Source organism: Rhamphochromis longiceps, linkage group LG7, assembly GCF_057381845.1.
Source record: "Rhamphochromis longiceps isolate RC_006_pf linkage group LG7, R_longiceps_female_GT1.1, whole genome shotgun sequence".
In the NCBI taxonomy this organism is placed as follows: domain Eukaryota; kingdom Metazoa; phylum Chordata; class Actinopteri; order Cichliformes; family Cichlidae; genus Rhamphochromis; species Rhamphochromis longiceps.
Genome location: NC_140563.1, coordinates 11,422,268 through 11,444,258, shown reverse-complemented (window position 1 = coordinate 11,444,258; position 21,991 = coordinate 11,422,268). Strand labels below are relative to the sequence as shown.

The following is a 21,991-nucleotide window of genomic DNA, read 5'->3' as shown; positions in this document are numbered from 1 at the left end:
CCTCGCCTTAGATTGATTGTGTGAGACTTTTAGAGATAGCAGTGTGCAACAAAGCAGACATACTGTCCATCTGGCCCTGACATTATTTTCTTGACACATAAAAGAATACATAAACAGATATATAGTTTAAAATCAAATTGCTTGTGTATTTACCTCTTATCAACAGCCAGGCAGCAATTGTGATTCATAGCAGTCATTTAAGTGATAATGCACTCATTCACTACACTAACAAACGCATAGCTCCTGGTTATCAGTGTGTCAGCGTCGTTGTAATGCTAGTCGCCAAACAGGAGGCAGAAAACTCAAGATGGCGTTGATTGATAAATTGACAGGTTAATTTTCGGACGGATAATGAGACCCTGAAAGGTGGTTGAGAGAAGTCTCTGGCCCTTTGCTCTACCTTGCATGCAGTGCCATCTATCTATTAACGCTAGAACTGCAACTAAGAGCAGGTGTCTCAGGCCCTGCCAAATGTTTGTACTTTCCGGGTTAAATGCTTTATATCTTCTTTTTCTTTTTATCAAAACTCAGGAAAAAAATAGCAGTAATTTCACATAAAATTTCAACTACAACATTTAATTATTAAATAAGTTTATACTATTACATATAAGGCTCAAAACATTTTAACATCTGATTGTGCAAACAAATATGATTCAGAACTGATCTACATTTTATCTACAGCTGAGTCTGTTATTAAAACTAATTTTAGAAACTTTTATAAAAGGTTTTTTTCTCCTTTTCCATAGCGGATCATTTTTGCAGCTACTTTGTGACATATGTTGGACAATAACATACATTATGATTTTGGAGAATACTGTCATTTTCTACAATTGCAATTAGCAAAATTGTGTCTAGTTCTAAAGAAATAACTAGGCAGTCCAACTTGGAACTTAATTAGAGGGCAAACTGTTAGAGCAGTAGCGAAGGTTTAACTAGAGGTTAGAAAGGTTTCTATATCTTACACACATTTCTACCACTTGTCATTGCAATGTCCAACTCAGCAAGCACTCTAATTAAGTCTTCACCAAAGTTACACTGCAGCTACTCCTCATGAATCAGCGTACAGTGTAATGCAAATCAAATGCCCTTATTTTACTTTGAGCCCTAATGCTCATTATTTCTATTTTGCCTGATGTACTTATTTGTCAATTTGCATGCATCTTTATTTAATAAAGGGGAGATGTGTGGAAGTAATTTCATATTGTGAGATTGGGGAAATCGTTTACCAACATGTCAGGATGACAGTGACAAGATGGAATTATTAAACATGACTATGAACCAAAAGAATTTATTTTTCATAAAAACAAGAATTCCCAAGAAAAGTGCATAAAATTACTTAATTGAATTAAAAAATAGTAATTATGGTAAGTGAATGCAATTATTTGCATAATTGCTTCTATATTTTCATATAACAGTAAAGGAAGATGGCACTTTTTCCCTTATCTGCACTAGTCTCTTTTATCTCTTTTAGATATGCCTTGAATTGCTCTTAAACAAACTAATTATTTTTGCCAAAAAGCAAAATCTTTCAAATTTATCATCCAGCAATTAATCGAAAAACTCTTTCACCTTTCAAATGACATAGATGTGTCTATATTGCCTTCTTAATATTTTTTTGTCCTATCAAAATAGGATTTTCCCATTTTATGTTCCCTAAGTAAATGTTATATTCTGTCCTTGAAATGAACACAGAACAATTTACAAAGCACAACAACAAAGAATAAATCATGGACGTGACCATAGTCATGACACTCTGCGCTCCAATATTTAACAAGAAAATAGAAATAAGCATAATAATACATGTTCCTAAACAATAATAATTACAATATAATAATTAATATATTCTCCTAAGTCAGTTACACTGCGGTCGTCTTTGCATTGTATTCAAACATGAAAATAAGGTGTTGCTATGCTCTTGTGAAAACTCACACGCACCAATTTGTAATGCAAAGGCTCAATGCAAATCAAACCAAAACTAATTTAACGCCAGCAAAAGTATGAAAGGACCCAAACAAACTGCAGAACAATTTGAAAATCGGGTATGCACGTCTACAATACGGCTCCGCAGCCATTTTCTTAACGTGCGTTTTGTCTTGTATTATTGAAATCGAGCGCAATTGTGATGAGAAGAATTATGGCTTAGGGACTCATTGTATTGCTGTAAATGCTGTTGATTACCAATAACCACATGGTCACAACCAAGGGTGCCTCACTCCGCCCATTCATTTGAACAGTGTTCTGAGCTCTGACAGACACCACAAGAACGAAAGGAAGGGTGCAGAGGACACATCTTGGGGGATTCACCCCATCTGAGACTCCAAAGCGCCCAACAGCTTGATCCTGTGTCACTCTGAGGGCATGGCTTGGCTTTCCCTTGATTTGCTTTTGAAATCTAAACGTTTAATTGTGGTCAATGAAAAGGGTTCAAGCAAATGAATGGTTGAAGAATATGAGCGGAGGGAGGGGCTATTTCTGAGTGTCAGGCTGTAAAATGAGTATACATAAAAAGCAGGAGACAGAGAGAAAAAAATCAAGAGGGAATAATGAAATTAGGGATGGGGCGAGGGAAAAAGAGAAAGCAAGGGCTGGAGAACTTGAGGCACTGACCCCTATCGTCCATGGTGAAAAGCAAGAGATTAGAAAGTGTTTCATGCTAATTTCCATGGAGATTTCTGTAATTTCTCAAAAATTACTTCTTCCTGCTTTGATTTGTCCATACTGCCGGGCCCCCTGCTAGTGTTGTCGGGGTGGTCTACTCTATCATGACTCTGCTCTCGTGGGCCCCTCGATGGCCCCTCGCTGCGGCCAGCCGTCTTGAGATTACTGAAGCAGCGCTGACGTCTCTATCAGCTCACGCCACTGTCATGCCCTCTCCCAACCCCCTACCATTCACCGATCCCATTCCCTCAGCCCAGCTTCCTTTCTGCCCACCCACCACCAACCTGCCCTTAGTGCAAACTCTCACAGATCTGTCAGATGATGGCTTCATTGGTTCGCATGGCTCTCTGCAAACTCATACCGGTCTTTTTACACTCCCTCCTTCCTTCCACCCAGCCCTCCAAGAAACCTGCACCTCAAGAAAAATCTCTATCCCTCCCTCCTATTGTACACTGCTTCACCTATTGCTATCCCTCAGCCTTCTTTCTCTCTGCCTCATCCAGGTTTATGCTTCTCCCTGCCACATCAAAGGAGAACCAGGGGTCACGGAGCCACAGGCATGGAATATAAATGCAGCCAACTGCGTGGCAGTATGGGAAATCAATCCTCTAAAGATAGCTCCATACACTTCATGAACCCATCATCAGACTCTGATACATATAGTAACATATAGGAATTTGTGTGGCCTTTTGTGCAGTGTATACTGCACAGTACGTGTGTCTCAAAACACCTACTGCTTGCTGTTATGTACTATTTCAGCTCACATTTTCTTAAGAACTTTAGTTTTCCTTGTTTTTAACAGAACGTACGATATGCAGCATGCACTACAGTATATAATGAAGTGTATGAATGAATTCCAAGTAAAACTATATTCCTTAAATATGCCTTCGTGAAGTGTCGATACAATTTGCAGATTTTATGTTTATTGCTAACACGACTTTGAATCTGCCTTTGTGAGAGTCTGCATGTGTGAGGGGGCTGGTGAAGAGAAAAACGGCCGAGAATAACACCGCAGCAGAAATATGTAAACAACTTTAGTTGGAGGCCCTGAGCTGGAGATTCAAGCCAGCATTCACAGGTAATGTTTTCTGTAATATCAGATATTTGCTTTAAGCACCCGTGATGCAGTCAGGCTGCCTAGTGGGTGATGGTAAGATATCTGGCTAAAGATAAAAAAGAAAAAAAAGAAAAAGAAAACATGACACAGAGGAGCAGCAACATCATTGTTATGAATTCAAAGAGTCTTGAGGGATGAATGGGAAAACTAGTGTGATTGCCAGACGCTGAGAACTGCAGCAGGGTTGGATGGCTCCGTGTGGGGGTGACTGGCTCTGGTTGCTTAGCATTAGTATTAGATAAACACTCTGTCGGAAGATGTCAACGTCTCCATTAATGCCAGAGTTGCCACACAGGCTGTGCTTGAGTGACACAGTGTTTTGTGGACTGTGACAGGGGTTGTAAAAGCGAACTCTCTCTGGCTACATCTCCGAGCCTGGTGGAGCCAAATCTTGGCGACATCTGGGAGCGCAAACACTTTTGACACTATGAGGAAATTATATGTTGGTACTCTCATTCTCACCTAGGGAAGAGCATTAAAATTAAATGAGAATGAAATAACAATTGAAAAGATGTTTTAATTGCACGGACTTAAATGTGAATGTTTACTTAGTTCGGCTTTAATATTTTAATTTTGAGTTTGAGGCTTATTCTGAGTTATAAGTGGGGGAGAAAAAGGCTTAAAAACAAACTTTGCTCACTTATCACTCTGTACCAACCACAAACAGATTAGCCTCATCTGGAAGTGTGGTTACCCCAAAAGGCTTTTCCAAAGTCTTTACAAACCACAATATGGAAGCTGTGTAATCAGCACAAGTCTAATGCACTTAAAGCCTGCCACAAGTACACATATTCACCCACACAATGCGCAGGATATGGGTTTTTCCATGCTTTCACAAAATGGGCCAAGGCATTTTCCAGTTAGTAATTATACACACACAATACTATTCCAGTCAGAAATATTGTGCAATTTTTGCTGTAAAAGTTGTAGAATTGATGAGGAGTATGTCTACTTACACAAAACGAAGAAATTACAATGTCTGTAAAACTAACACTGAAAAAAAATGTACAACCACGCATACAGCATGAATGCAAACGACCTTACAAGCATGAGCATGCAGGGCCACTGTGAAAGTATTCAAAGACCATTTCGTTCTCCAGACTCGAAGGATTTTCTCAACATTGCAACCACACAAAAAAAAAAGTGGAAGCAAAACAATACAAACAATATGAAAACGTTCAGCCTCACAAAACTCTGTACAGAATTAAACTGCCTTGAGCTCAATAATTCTGACCATGTAGGCGCTGCTGAGTTGTTCTGCAGGCTTGAGGGTTGGACAGTGTAGTGTACTCTTCCCCCTAATGCCCTGTCCATTGATCTTTCCCGTAACTACAGCTCCCCACAGAAACCCACACAATCTGTGCAGAGGAGTGCTCCTAGGCACCCCCCACTTCAAAAGGTGCATATTTACTCTTAGAAATTTAGAGAAAGTGCAGCTGTGGATGCATCCTCCAACCTCAATCAATGATAGGGCTGGTCCTCCTGACCCCCCCAACCCCACCCCCCGCTGGCTAATAAAGTGCTTCTTAGGCTTGGTGGTTTCCCTGGAAGCCTTATGGGGTTGGTTCAAACTAGCACTTAGGTTTGTTTCCATCGTCTCTTCTCGAAAATTGATTTTTAGAGAAATACTTATCTTGTTGCTCAACAAAGTTCCAGAGTGAATTAATGCAGACAGTTTTTTTTTCTTTCTTGTCCTCTATTTTTCTCATCAAACATAATAACTGAATTTGAAAAATACGAATATCAGACATTTCTGCAGGGCCAAACTGGAAAATAAAGTTGAACTGCACGATCATGGCTTTCCGATGCAATCTACATGTTTTTTAAGAGCAGAAAACTTGAAACACTTTGGATGCCATATCAAAAAGTGCCTTTTGTTTTTTTAAGGAACCTGTCACACTAGTCTCCAACAAATCTATAGTGTCCTAAAAACATGCCTAGAATAAAATACCTTGATTTTTAAATGATATCAAAAGAATAGACTGCTGAAATGTCTTTATATAGCATTTTCACAGAATCTCTGTAAGAAATATGTGGACTTAACATGTCCTGCTTTCCAGTCTTTGACAAAAGTATTTCATGCTGCGACGCACATTATCATAATTGTCATTTCCAATCTTCAAAAACAAATGTGTATTAAGACAGTGGCTAAAATAGGCCTTCTGCTCAAAATCAGACAATCAAAATCTTTTGTAATTAGCAAGCAATATTATAATTACCAATGATTCAAGCTACTCCATGCTGCTTCTGCCCCCCAACCCTTCTGCAACAATTAGAAAAATATATGTCAGCTGTGATTTTTCCTTTATTTCACTTAAATGTGAGACTCCAAAGTGGCGCAGTGGGGGATTTATTCAAAAACAATGACATTTTCAACTCCTCCTTGGAAGAACTGCATTTATTCTCCACTCAGCGGGAAAGACGAAGTTTTAAGTGACTGGACTAAAGGTCTGAAGCGTTTTGCATATCTGCACAACACCACAGAAACTCGATGACAATGTAGTATTCATTGTGTAGAAATTATAATTTTTAGAGTAGCAAAAAAAAGGGTAAAAGTTTTACATGAGAAATAATTTCTCCTAACTTTGAATTTATAACTGCATTTGTATGACGAGCACAGCAGCCTGACAAATTGTGACCTTACAACTACACTGTCTGACATTCATCATTTGATCATCACCCTGTAGGTAAATGCCTACCGAACCCAACTTTTCTTTATGGTGTTGATTGCATTCTTCAAGTCTGCCACAACAGTGTTAGCTCTGAAAGAGTGAAAAAAAAAAACTTGTTTCAATGTCATTAATCCTAACTTGTTTGGACTCCTCACATTGACTCTCCCACACATCTCTTTTTCTCCCCTTTTTTTTTCTCTGTCTTCACATACTACTGCTCTCACTCTCTCTGCCTCGCTAACATGTTGACAGCAGTTTGTTAGTAGGTATCAGTTTTCAGTGAACAGGCTGAGAGGGAGAGAGGGATGTGGTAATCATCTCTATCTCCGGCTGCTTGGCAGCGTTCCCCTCGGCATGCTGGCAGACACTTGCCATTGAGCGGCTGTCAGGCAGAAAGGGTGTGGGATGTGGGCTCAAGCTACACAGGTCACGGTCATTTCTTTCCAAAAGCCACTGAAGCTAAAACCTTAAGTGGCATTTGAGCTACCTGCACTGTCAGTTCTGACACTCGCAACACTAACAAGGAGACCACCGGTAGAGAGTCAAACTCGATTATGCCTCCCTGGTGGTTTTCCTTAATATAGCTAAGCTACTGCCAGACTTGTTTTCCTAACAGCACAACATTAAGGGATTGTTCTGCAGATGTGCGAGGTATCATTTATCGGTTTATCTAAAAAGAGTAACAAATACATTTCTCCAATGAATTAGATTAACTGATTTAAAAAGTGTGTAAATTTCTACGTAATCTCTATATGATGAAAACAGTATTTTTTTTTATATATTGTGATATACTTTCTATATTGTTGAATTTTTAATAGTTGTCAATTTTGCCTGATTCTGTATTTATTTTATGTGACAGCATTAGTTTACTTGTTTAGTTATGTATGCAGATATGCATGGCTTTTAAATTCAACTGTATGTAGTGTGTAATTATGGTAAAACTGGTGGGCTGCTTCATTTACAGCATAATAAAAAATAAAATTAAAAATGATTTTTAATTATACTTCAAAAATCTGTCTTTTGTTCCTTCAGGATGCTCTTTTCGTACACAACAGGATTATACTCATTTTTCTCCTTATAATAGCTACTCTGCTTTAATTCAAAAAAGTCTTTAGGTCACAAACCCGAGGACCATATTTTTATTCTGAATTATTTGCAAACATTACTAATCAGCAAAAGAACCACCATCAAGTTCCAGAGAAAGGTTAAAACTTTAAACAAAATTGCGTGGAAAAGTATCCTGACTTCCACAGCTGCAAAATGAATTGCGCTTGACAAGCTGCAGTCTCTAAGAACCTGAACCTGTGATCTTTAGAGTGATAGCCTCAAGTTCATAGCAACAAATACCCTCAATCACTCAGGGAGATCCTAAGTCTCTCTGTTGGCCAATTACTGCTTTTCAAAAGCCTGCGGCACCCAGGAAACTTTGACTCCTGGAAATAAAGACCAATCTGAGAGAGAAACATTGCAGCTATTAAAATCTTTATAATTCTGTAAATCACAAGTGATTTGTTTTGCCCCATGGCTTGTTCCGATACATCCTTGCTGCTATTGCAAAGGGCACGGGGTGACTGCAATTGAGGAGAGCAAGCTTATTTTTACAACTAAGCTTAGAAAAAAGGGATGCCTTTTTTCTTCTTCTTTTGGAGTGCAGAAGGCAAAGATCTCCTCTGTGTCATAATTGCCTGAAGTTAGAGAGTAAAGGCTCTGGACTCCTGATGTTAGTGTGGGCCTTTCATCAGGGGGGTTGGAGTCAGAGGTGCTTTAAAAAGATCAGGCACTCTGGAGAATCAGACTCTGTTTTTATTTATGTAATAAAGGCATTTTAAAGAGAGAAAGAGAGAAATTAGCATCACTTATCTGTTGATGCCTTATCCCAGGGTGATGCTGTCATTGTTTAGGATACTGTTTTTGTTGATGATTAAGGCTCCCATTATTCAAAGCAGATTTACATTTTCTCAATTATTTCATTTGTGAACTTCAATATTAAGTATGCTATACTGATTAATTTTGAGGATGGATTCTGAAATTAGCCTGCTTATTCAAACAAAGTGGAAGCCAAAAGTGGTAGAGAGGATCATGCAATTATGAGTAAAATCACTCCAATTAAACAGTGCCATGTTAACTTTTAGAGAGCACACACTCGACATAATATAATTACAAATTGGGATGGAAAAATGGAAAAGAAAACACCAACATTATGGAATGAAGCATTTACAGTTGATGGATTCTCAAAAGGCTCTTCTATCCTCTGGTGCTCTGGGTTAAGAATGGCACTCCTCTGCTGCTGCAACGCTCTCCCTCCCAATCGCCACGCTCCCCATTCAGCAGCGCAAGGCCCCTCTGGTACTAGACAAGAGCCCTGACTGAGGACGCTTTGATACTTCAGCCTTTAATCACCAGAGTATCCTTATAGCACCAAGCTGATGGAAGAATGGGTCATAGGAAGGATGTCCCAACCATAAATCAGACTACAGGGGTGACAGCACACAAAATAGGTGAATTGTCCTTGGGTTCCCAATGCTGGCGGCATCCCTTGTGTCCCCAAGTCACACAACCCTTTTTATTATTTGGGAGCGAGTCAAACGGATGCCCTACCAGCCATTCTGCCCTCCCCCTTGTGTTTTCCCCCTAGTCTTCGAGGTTGGACCCTGCTATGAACTGTTTCCAGAGTCAGTTACTGGTGTAATTGAAAGTGCTTTGTCATCGCTTTGAGCCAAACACTGATGGATGTGAAGTTGAATGAGGTTTGGGTTTTAGTTATACGAGTGAGCCTGCGTAAGATTTATCACCAAAGGCTTAAGAGGCTACAAGGGACCATTAAAGCACCACCAGCATCTACATCACAGTGAACTGTTCATTATTATTCATTAAAACAGAATACCTTTAATATGTCTAGTTTCCCATGTGGAAAAAAAACACACACACACACATATAAATGCTGGAGAATAGAAAATATTCAGCTGCCAGGTTTTACAGTAAAGCAAGTCTGATGCATTTGAATGGGTTTTTTTTGAAAGGGTTTGTAAAATACTAAAATGCCCTTGGAATTTGAAAAAATCAGAGTTTAAAAAAAATAAACTTTTTTTGTCTTTATGTGTATTGTTTTTAATCAATGCCCTTAATTTTGCCCTTTTAAAACTCAGTATAGAGAAATGAATAGCGCATATTTTCTTAAATTGTGCTATAAATAATGCTTATAATAATAGTGTTAAACTATACATCTGCTAAACCCACTAGGGGTTTTTATATCTTTTCGGAATTAGGGTGGCCTATGGAAAACCTATGAAACCATTTAATTTCAATTCCGAGTCGACATGCACATGCAAAGCGTGGGAGGTGTGCTAGTTCTCATTGTCTCCCACTTATTATAGGCTGCCCCCAGCTGCCTGGGCTGTGAGGGCCTGGATTCTGGCTCACATCCAGCATTGCTCTGATCTGGGCCTCTTTGTGATTTGAGGAGTATAGAGCTTTGCTGGGCTGCTGTCCTAGAGCCATGTTGGAATGCAAGAGCAGTGTTGGAGGTGCAGAGGGAAGTGACCTCACTGTGTGATGCGAGCAAGAGTATGGGGCAAGAGTTACACATTGAGGTTGGCTGGATTATAAATAAAGTAGCGTGTGGATTCTGTGCTGCAGCCGGAAAACAGGAAAGGTGAATACAAGTGCTCACAGCACAGTTGTAAATGGTGCCCTATCCGAATATTGGCTCAAGGCTGCCAAGACAACATGGTCAAATAAAATAATACTGTTAAATTTAAGTTACGGTTTTGCTTTTCAATTGTTTATGTATGAGTTTTCTACAGTATGACTGTGTTTGCGATCATTATTGTCTGCTATCCTAAACAATATTTCTTAGCAATGGTTGCACATGGAAGGAACTGGATGCTTGTGTTTCTACATTCTTCTTCTGTTGCGCTGATGTTGTTCTGCTGAGTAAAAAGCTAAATAAGTAAGCAAATTTTATTTCTGTAGCACCAAATGCTTTACACTAAATAAACAGGTTCCTAAACATGTTCACGCTATCTGTGCTTTTTCATTTTTGTATTTCAAAATATTTTTAAAAATACAATATTGAAAAACTTAAATAAATTATTATAAAGCAAATAAACTTATTTTTTATTAATTGTGTTAATATGCCTACTTTGTACAAGACCAATTATGTGAATTGCTAGCTACATGTTAGGGGATACTCATGACTGACCTTTGAGGGGCCTGTGTTCACATGGGCCGCCTTGTGGAGCTGAGGAGGAGCAGGGCGAAACAAAAGACCAAGACCCTGCCAAAGGCATAAATACCTGGGAGGAGAGACAAAGACAGCTTCACTTCAACAGGATTCACAGTGTCCAGGATAAACAGTGCATACCTGCATGCACCACCAGTGAGTGAAACTTAACATGACCCTCAGGACATCCCAGCGCTGTTTAAAATGTGGATGGGATGCTTTTGTACTTCTGTGGTTGTTCTGGACCATTTGTATAAGTTTATCAGCACCAGATGGATTCTTTTTCCTGTGTTTTTAGTTGCGCTTATGGCTTAAAAATCAATATCTTAGAAACAAAATTAAACATACTCACACTTGCAATATAGATACTTAAAAAGTGCAATTTTCTAAATTAACTATTTCATAATGCTAAGTGTAGACAAATCTTTTAAGAAGTAATCAATAGATATGCAGTTGCCTCTGGAAAAATTAGCATGGTAAATTAACATTAACTCGCAGATGGTTGGATATGGGGCATCGCAGTGGCTCCAAACAAACAATTGATTAACTTGTAAAATCCCATTGCCCAGCTGTTATTCAGGCTGTTTACCATAAATAAAAGAGGGGGAGTAGAGAAAAGATCCAGATGCTTTGATTGTAGCAGAAAGGCAATATGTCATTGTTCTCAACTAACACTGATGGATGCTGCTTTAAATGGGCATTGGTTTTACTTAAACATGACAAAGTGAGGGATGACACACCACTGGTCAAAAAGGTCTGGAGGTCCAGCAACGCCTCAGCACTTCCTTTTTTTTTCCAGCCAAGACAACCTCTTGTTCATGTATCAGCTGCCAATAAAGAGAAGATGTTGTTGGGAAAGGCATTCAAGTTTATTTGTTTTGCTGTGTGTTCACGCTGAACTTGAGAAATGGAAAAATGATGACAACAGCCTATATCAAGAGAACAGCCAGGACCAGTTCATAAACTACTTTCTTTTACTCATTCCCAGATATTTACTGGTTTGGTTTTGTTTCTTTTTTTCTCTGTTTTGTCCATGTTGGCTCACTAGAGCCTTTAATCAGAGTAGTTGACTTGGGTACAATTATAATTCATTACAAAGTTATCATTAATTGTTAAACCCCTCTGCATATTGGAATGCATTCCAAAATTTAACAAAGAACATTTTGTGAAACCCTAGAAAAATATGCAGAATCACTTAGCAATAAAGTAGTAATCACTGTGTTTTTAAAAATAACCATATAAATTGGCAGTAAACTAAAGAAAGTCTGGAGATCAGGTAAAATCATTATATGCAGATATATATGTTTAGTTATATAGCATGACTTAAAAATGTGAAAAACTTGCTGTGCTTTTAAACATTGCTTTCAATGGACAGATGTACCTCAACCAGACTTCAGAGTGATGTCAGATGGTAAATGGTCCAGTAAAGTCTCTTTTCACTGGCATATAAAATGCATATCAGCTGGTCTGCCAGCTGCAGAAGATCAAATACAGGTTCTCAGAACAGGATGACATCAGAAAACTGGAAGGAAAAAGACCAGCCTTTCTTTGCATGGTAAACTTGTACATCAGACTTTAGAAGTCATGTAGTTTCCCAGACAGAAGGAGGTGAAGGAGAACTGAAAGCAAACCTTTGGGACATTTTAAGTACAGACTTCTGCAACTAATCATCCACTGTCAAAAACGACTGAGATACAATGCAGGCAGAAGTTTTTAGGTCAACTGTTCACATAGGATATAATGTTAATATGATCTGGTATTAATATGCACCAATGCATTTCATAGCAACAATGTGACATGCACAAAAAGTGATAAACATGTAATGCATTTGTCTTCCTCAATGCTTTCATTGCTTCAGCATATGTTTGTTACCCTAAGTTTCCCAAAAATGGATATCTATCATCTTTTCAGTGCAGTAGCTGACGTTAGCGTTTTGCTAACGTCAGCTACTGCACTGTTTGTATTAAACAACAGCTCTCTGCAGAGGAACAGAAGCGTGTAAGCAAGATTAATGAGTTAAGAAGTTAAGTAGAGCCTGACAGAGTTTTCAGTGTTGCCTCTTTAGGTAAGCTTTCTTGTCATTCCTTTCAGTAGTCTTAAAGGCGGCCAATCCATAACTGATATTGTTTCTTTGTGTTTCTTTTTCCTATCCAGATATGTTTTTACTGCACTGGCAGAATGTTTGAGATCATTGTTAAGCTGAAAAATAAAGTTGCTGCAAATCAACCCTTTCCAGATGGTGTTATATGGGGGATCAAAATCACACGATACCTTTCTGTGTTCATTAATCAATCAGTTTTGACATGATCCCCAACACCATTGGCTGAAATACAGCCCCAAACCATAACAGTGCCACAACTGTGTTTTCATAAAAAAGTTTTACAAAGGAGGCCAAGAGAAATTTAGTTTCATCACTCTCCGAGACCTCTTGCTACCCATTTTCTGTCTATGTCTTGTGTTATCTGGCACACTTCTCCCTGTTTTACTTACTTAAAAATATCTTCTTGACAGTCATCGTTTCACTAAGACCCTGTCTGACAAGGCTTCGGCAAACTGTACATGGATTAGGTAATGGCCAAGACGTATCTCTCAGGTCATATGTCAGGGGTTTTTTTCTTATTTATACATATAAAAGTTGTAACTGTATGACAAAGTTGGGAAGAAAAAGTGATTGTACTTTTTCCATATATCACTTTCAGTTACCTGCTATAGGCAGTCTTTAGTCCTGCCACCTCTTCTTTTGTCCAGAGTTTCTAGTTTTTGCCAGTTTTCTATTTACACACTGAACACAGTGGAGTATCTGCCAATTTTGGAGGAACCACTTGTTGGGCAAAAATATTTTATGCCTGTCAAAATGTGTTACCATTGGCATTTTTCATAGATTGAACAAATCTTTTTAAGTAGTCAAAGTAACTAAAGATACAGAAGTAGTAGTTTGAAACTGGCTCTTTGCTAAGTTGCCTGTTGTGTGCAGACACCAAACATATTCATTCTTTGAGTGAGGTGCTTTTTCATGGTTCGATGAGTCATAGGCCAGTGTTAAGTGACTGAAAAACATTCATCCCGAAAATTGTTACACTACATACCTAGCATAAAAAATAGAGAAAAAGCAGCCAATGTACAAACGAAAACTTTGAAAGAAAGCCCCAGAAAGCCAGGAGACACATTGTTTAAGACCACTTAAAGAAATGAGAGGTGTCTTGAGTCTTTTGCACCATGCTTTACCTTTGCCCTGGACAAAGGTACAGTAAGTGACTAGAATCAACATTTTTTCACTCATTTTTTTCCCAATGACATGCTCCAAGGAAGGTCCAGGCTCTCAAGGTACCAAGGGTTACACAACAGCTTACACAACCTACTGGACATATGAATAACACTGAAAGCAAGTCTTGAAGTAAAGTTACCATAGCACAAACTGCCTGCATGTATTGTAACAGAAATATAGAGACACCAGTAAATATATATATATATATATATATATATATATATATATATATATATATATATATATATATATATATATATATATATATATATATATATACACTCTCGCCCCTGCAGGCCGTCTATCCTCCAAGCTCAGGTCCTCTACCAGAGGCCTGGGAGCTTCAGGGTTCTACAAAGTATTTTGGCTGCACTCTTCTGGACTGAGATCTCCAATGTTGTTCCTGGGATCCACTCTGATTATCACTTGGACCACTGTTACCTTCACCCTCCACATATTTTTGAGCGCTTCTTTGAGCCCTTGGTACTTCTCAAGCATCTCGTCTTCCTTCTTCCTGATGTTGCTGTCATACAGAATTGCTACATCTATCACTACGGCCGTCTTCTTCTATTTGTCTACCACCACTATGTCCAGTTGGTTAGCCACTACCATTTCGTCCGACTGTATCTGAAAGTCCCACAGGATCTCAGCTTAACCACATATATTGCACTCATAACTAGGAAATCAGCTTTGTATCTCAAAGCAACTTCATACCCAAAGTTAGCTAAAGACCAATCAAAAGGCAATCTGTCAACAAGCAAAAATCAGACGACAATTGCTATTACAGCCATCTTGGTGCTCAACAGCAGAACGTCTGATGAACTTAACCAGCAACTCCTTACTTATACAAATTTGGCTTTTCTGACCTCAGTGGATTTTTGTGTGGCAGTGATGTAAACGTATAATATAGGGTTATCTCAGTGGCATCACAGCTGTCACAGCCAGCTGTGGTGATGCTGGATGTGGTGATGCTGACATCAGCAACCTTGAAATCTTCAGTCAGAAAATGATTTGATGTGAAATTAAATCAGTAGTAATTATTGAGTTTGTAGAATTAAAACAAGACTGACATTGCACTCCTTATTTGGCAACGTATAACACAACACTTACTCTATGCAGTATTTTATTATAGCCTTCTAAATACTAGACCTAGGCCCATTTACTTTAACATGGACAATTAAAAATGTGATTTATGATATTTTTCTTTGAACGTGTAATGCACAGTTGCTTTATGTAGACTTGCTGGCAGAAACAGCCGAGTATAGTTCATATGAAGTAAAGGAGAGTCAAAAGAGGAAACAATTAAGTATGTGCAGAGCAAACAATTATTTGCTTGGAGTTGTATGCTTCTATATTATGTTTCTGTATACATACTGCATATGCATATGTAATGTATATGTGTGTCTGTATATAGCAGTGTGTCTATTTGTTAAGTAAAACAAAAAACCTTCCATTTATGTGTTTGCCTGGCCAACAAAGCTGCACATGAAGTTGTTGTTCTTTATAAAGAAACACAAAATTCTAAAATACAACATCCATCCATCCATCCGCTTATCCTTTTCTGGGTCGCGGGGGGCACTGGAGCCTATCCCAGCTGTCATAGGGCGAAAGGCGGGGTACAACCTGGACAGGTCGCCAGTCTGTCGCAGGGCTAACACATAGGGACAGACAACCATTCACACCTAGTGGCAATTTGAATTATCCAATTAACCTATCCCCACAAGCTGCATGTCTTTGGACGGTGGGAGGAAGCCGGAGTACCCGGAGAGAACCCACGCAAACACGGGGAGAACATGCAAACTCCACACAGAAAGACCCCAGCCTGATGGTGGAATTGAACTCAGGACCTTCTTGCTGTGCGGCAACAGTGCTAACCACCGTGCCACCGTGCTGCCATAAAATACATACATATGTTTTATAATTTACAAGATATCCACAATCAATAAAGCTTCAAGGTAGACACCTAGTACTATTGTTATAAATTAAATAACCACCCAAATGTGAAAGAAGTTACAGACTTACTGTGAGTGGTCTCTTTTTTGGATGGCCTCTGGTCTTTTGGATAGAATGTCTCATTATTTCCATTCATCACTCTTTTTTTTCTAGTAGACAATTTATGATTAAATTCTAATCAGTTCATCCTTGAGCCCTTGGACACTTGTGGCCAAATTTAAAGAGATTTCCTCATTTTATTATCCCAAGCATTCCTGGGATATTGCATTCACACAAACGGGATGGACAGAGCCCAAAAATATAATGCCTTTCTTAGCAATCACCTGTCCTTGGTGGGGATAAGAATAGATGGGACTCAAGATCCAGTTTTAGCTAAAAAGCAACATTTTTTAATAAATACCAGCAGGTCAAACAGCACTGAAACGTTTGGAAATCTAAATGAATTATATGTTTTGTTTTGTTTTTCTGTTTCTTCTCAGTAATCAGACTTCAGGTAATACAATAGTCATGCTGACAATGAAAACATGTGTAGGTTTGTATTTTCCAAACAGAAAACTGACCAAGAATAAATAAGAAAATCAATAAAGAATTGGACCTATAACCAAAATCAATGAAGACACTGGGATCAATATGCTATCAGTCTATATGGGCAGCTATAACAAACCTACCTAAAACAAACTAATAACAAAGTGAGCCATTAAATTAGATGATGATTTTCTGTGACTTACATTCAAATTAAATCAATTTCATTTGATTTAAGTTTTTTTGGCAAACATCAAAAGAAAAAGGCAAGCCATTGCTTGAAATATAGAATTTGGCATTGCTCTTCAAAGTCAAACCCACACTACACAAGTGCAGGACACAAAAGTCCAAAAATGCTCTTCTAGGGAAAAAGTTTACAAAAAAACAAATCAATCAAGATGCAATTGTGACCTGTCAAAGAATTTACAGATTTATTAATACTTGATGTCAGCCCAGATGCTGAGATGTGTGGATTTGGAAAGTTTTTGTGGGTTTTCTTTGGGAGCTCTGGTTTCTCCTCCAAATAAATAACATTTCATGTTAATGCTGTCATCGACCCATTTTATGATTAAACATTGTTCCAAAAAGTTTGAAAAAGTACTTACAGACCATTTTATACTAATGCCTGATGGAGTTTCAGTGAATCTGAAAAAAGTATTGCACTTAGTTCCATCCAAGGAAAGACAATAAAAAAAACTATGAATAAAAACAAAATTCATATAACGTCTCACTTTTATGTATTTAATGTTGAACTTGTTAAATTTGTTAAATTTAAAATTCAAAGTCTTCCAGGGAGAAAGAGAACAATGAAATATAGCTACTTATTGTGAGAAAATATCCTTTTACTGACAGGTTTTCAATGTGGAGATCCAATATGATTCCAGTCAGTGAGACAGTATGTCAGATCAGCATGTTTTTTGTGATGTTGCTTTTACTTCTCTAATGTGAATCCATGTGGCCAGACTGCTCGCAGACTTGGCCACTGGCTGAAGCCAATTTTCTGAGTTAGGCAGCAGAACACAAGACTCCCCACTTGGAAAAAAGAGAAAAAAAACAGTGGAGGAGTTTTAGCAGTCAGCCCTCAGACAGGAAGACTCTAGAGGAAACACCAGAAAGCCATTAACTAACCACAGAATTATGGTGATCTATTTGCTGGAATGGGCTACAGATAGCTAATGAACAAGCCCCCCCACCCCCCGATCACACACACACGCATACACACACTGCATATACACACAGAGAAGCAATGCTGAGAGAGCTCTTACTTGTACAAAACAGCATGACAGATCAATGCCTGATTCCTAAATCAAAAGGTTATTTTCTGTCTCACTGGGATTCCACTTACTATCCCCCCTATATCTAAGACACTCCCATACCCATTTAAACCAAACAAGTCCACCCCCAAACAACACACGCACACACACACATCTCCTAATTAAGAGCGAGGCGGTGCAGCTTTTTTGTGTCTGTGGTTATGCTTGCAATGTTAGTGTCTGGAGTGTGAAAACAGATCTGATGGACTGGTGCCCTCAGTTCTCCCTGATCAGGCTCCAGCAGGTATCCCCCATGATTGACAGCTCACAGGTCATCCGCCCATCTCTCAGTCTGTTAGAGGGTGGGCGGTAAAGAGATTTGGAATGCCTGGGACCCTGATTGCTTTATTGCTCGCCTGTCAGAACCATTGTACAGCTCTGTATTATTAGGGCTTGCCATCTCTCACCGTCTGGTAGGTGTCGCGTCTCAGCTCTGCATAAAGAATCACCACTCCATTCAAAACCCTCTTTCTTTTTGGCTGAAAGGAAGAAAGCACAGATTTTTCCACAGAATCTCCTGTACTGGTTTGTCAGATAATACAACACAAGTGTCTCCAGGGAATGGTTTGGATGGCGCTGCTTTACACTCAAATGAAGAAGATTTGAGATTCCATTTGGCAATAATTTATCACAGTGATACCAACAATAGTCTATAACACTACACTGAAATTACTCTGATGTTCCTGATTATGTATCTAATCATGCTGAATTTTTACTACTCTAGTGTGCACATCCCTGAAACCGAAGAAGATAGCAAGTTTCTCTATTATGCATTCCTCTTTTGTGATGTTTTATTCTATAAACCACAAAAAGGAACCAAAATATCTTTCTTAAATAGAGTGGCAAAAGTTAAAAAGCAATGATCAATTTAAAAGACAATTATATATAAATTGTGCAACACATATAAAAACTGGTTTATCATATCATTCATTTTTAAATAAATAATGCCTAAAGTTACAAAATCCAGCTTTTCAATTGTGAATGTGGACAATGTGTGTGGGGTTTCTTTTGTTATAAATTTTCATTGAAATTAGTATATTATTGAGTTTTCTGGTCTAAGAAAATCAATAATCAACAATTTCAACAGATTCTAGAATTCACTTTTTAAAGAGTTAATTCATCAATAATAAGATCGGCATGTTTAATCAATAATGAAGTTAAAGCTCCATCTCCACTAAGAAAAACTGATTTATTTATTACATTTTGAGAGTGCCCTAGTATTTTGATGATGATATGGTGTAGATTCCGTATAATAAAAATGTTCCAGACTAAACTGTTGGGTTGTACTGTGTCCAGACGTGCATTCTATTGGAATTTGTTTAATATTGCAGTTTAAATATAACAAATTGAATTTTCAATCAAAATGTTTAATCATAAATCGCCAAATTTAAGTTTATTAAATTTTCACATATAAAAATCTTATATAAAATCTTAAGGTAAAGGTAATACAGGGGAAAGAAATGGTTTGAAAAGTATACTTCACTAGCTTTGATTCCCATTGGAACAAAGAACCTCATCCAAAGCTAAAATGGCCCAGTGAACAATGTCTTTACACAAATCCCTAGCTGATTTTTTTTTTCATGTTATTCCCCAGACCGCGATGACACACTGGCAGGTTGTTGAAGGTCATCAAAGCTATGCCTCCCGCCCCCCCGAAGCCCAGGTGATGGCCAGACTACATCCCCAAGTGATCTTGCTCCTCCAGGCCACAGCAGAAACAAGCCCACTGGGGTACCACGTCACTGTTTCCATGGAGATGAGGTGACAGGCTGGCCGCGGCGCAGACTCACACCTTTATGGTCAGCGACTCAGCGTCTCTGAGGAGACTTCGCTGTCTAACAGCAGTTGCACACAAGTTGCGGTTGCCCCCACTCCCACCCCAAAACCATTCATTGTCTCTTTTTGTTGTCGTTTTTAAAGCCAGTCCATGCGCAACATGGGACACCCTTCCTCTAACAGTCCAACCCTTCTTGCCCTGGCAGTGCTACCCTTGTGAGCCCTGCTGGGAACAGTGGTGAGATGTTAGATTAGACCTGCAAGTCTGGGCAGGGCCTAAGAGGGAATGCAATGTGAAGGGACTGCCCATTCCGTCTATGGCTCATGCTCCATTGTGGTTTTATATGGGGGTGTGAAAATATCATTCCCCAGTGCTGTCTCCTTTAAGAGCCTCTCACAATTGGCTGCTGACGAAAACTGGCTTGACTAGCTCAGTTCAGTATCCCTGTTGATCTATGTTATCACATCTCATTACACCGACTATATCTGACAGACAGTTGAATAGCAGATGCATACTTTCAAATCTATCCATCACTGACAAGCAGCTTTCATGCCAGTGATCATATTGATTTTTAAAGCGAGACTGTTCTTCATTCTGTATGTGTGTCCTAATCTGAGAAATGAATGATAACCTCTTCATCACTCTACCCCCTGAGTGTTCTTACTGGAAGCCATATTGATTTTGTTAGTCTGAGAGTCCTTGCATTGCATGGCCTTTACCTCAGGGACAAATCTAATTGTTTATCTCTGGACAGACTTCTGCCTTTACTCCCTTCTGTCTCATTATGTGCCAAGATTTGTCAAGTCAAGTCTCTCCACACTCTCAAATCGCGCTTTACAACATGTCGTTCGGCAGAACACTACAGATGGCTTACTTATCAACAGACCCTCCCACATGGAATGCCACAAACATGACAGCACAACACACTTGCAAAAATATACACAAACTGACATACAATGTAATCACACTCTGGAGACACGATTACACATACTGACACACAAAACATGAGTCACATTTTTTAAGAAACACTGATTTTTGAGATCATTGTGTAAGCTTTCTGGTGAAAATTGTAGACATTTTTTATTATTTTGAGGACTGCAATACACTTAAAAATAGTTGTAAGAATATTTCTAAATCTTTATTTTATCATGAATTATTTCCTCATGTCTAGTGAATCATACCAGAGGTGGCTCATAGTAGAATAAACCACCGATTAAAATGAAAAGCTTTAATAACTCATCTGCAAATGCTATCTTTACCAGCCTGGTCAGGTCACTGACCAAAGCTGAATTACAATAGCATTCCTCTACTTTATTATAGCAAACACAGTCCTTTACAGATCCAAGTTCTTTTTTTAAATAAGGAGTGTAACTCAGTGCATTGTGCCAGACTACTTCAGCTGCACTTACAAATGAATGAATGAATCACTGAAGCTACTGATTTACTACAGTGTGAATTCTGCTCAATATATTCACTGCAAAAGTCCTGTTGTATGATGTGTGTGAGTTATCAGGAACGAGAGAATGACAAATGCCTTGCACAACGATGCCAAAACCATTGCAAGAGTCAGTACAGTGCATTCAGAAGGTAGATTTAACCACTTGATTAGATGCATACATAATGCAATCTCATCAGTACAGTCATGGATAGAATGTAAATAGTAAGCAGGTGAACCAAATAATTATGGTTTATATACATACTGTATATTGATTTGATTTCCTACTACCTACTCAACTAAAACATGTTTAAAAAATAAATGACTTTATCAAGTTCAACATCCCAAAATCATGCAAAATTTTAAGATTCTAACCAGTCTACTTGGCATTATAACACTTTTCAAATTAGTAACCCTAACTCTTCCATAAGGACTATAATATGAAAGGTTAATCAAATCTGATAAGGGTTAATGGCTTAGGATGAATAACTATACTCTTTCAGCTGCCAACAATTAAAAGCCTCGTCAACATAGGAAGACAATAATTCAGTACAACTTGAAAAACCTGAGTCTGTACAGTTAATAAACCAACTTGAATGAACATGAGGACAAAATATTTTTGTTAATATAAAGACTTTTCTTTCCGATGACCTTTCTCGCTAGCTCTCCAAACTCTTTTAGGCCATTGGAAGCCCTTGGTCAGGCTTTATCAGTGAGTTAACTCCAACGAAGTAGGCTAGATCAATAAGCCCACTCTCAGAAAGGAGCCAGAGCAGAGAGTTAGAGGCGCGGGGGAGAGAGATAGACGCAAGAGGCAGGGAGCAATCAGAGAGCTATGGATGTGTGCCTTCAGGAGTGGATCGATGCACTGACAGGAGCCCTGCTTTGTTCTCACACAGTGCTCAGATGTTAGGCATGCTTAACATGATTGCTTAAAGGTTTTTGTTTGCCTACTTGTGTTTTTGTTTGTCATTTGTCTACTTATAGTATATCATGCTGTCCCTTTTACAATGTAGACAGATCGTTAGGGTTGTTATCCTATGTCCCGTTGTTTTTT

At 38.6% G+C, this 21,991-nt stretch overlaps 1 protein-coding gene across 2 annotated transcripts in view; it reads right to left on the bottom strand.

Moving 5' to 3' along the window:
* LOC146664835 (uncharacterized) overlaps positions 1-21,991 on the bottom strand; it is a 48,519-nt gene that overhangs the window by 18,179 nt on the left and 8,349 nt on the right. For both annotated transcript variants that reach the window (XM_085411063.1, XM_085411062.1), the window contains exon 3: positions 10,649-10,742. Coding sequence is in view for 1 of the 2 variants with exons in the window: in XM_085411062.1 (XP_085267188.1) it covers positions 10,649-10,742 (94 nt within the window). In the remaining variant the exon portion in view is untranslated. The remainder of the gene's footprint in view (positions 1-10,648; positions 10,743-21,991) is intronic.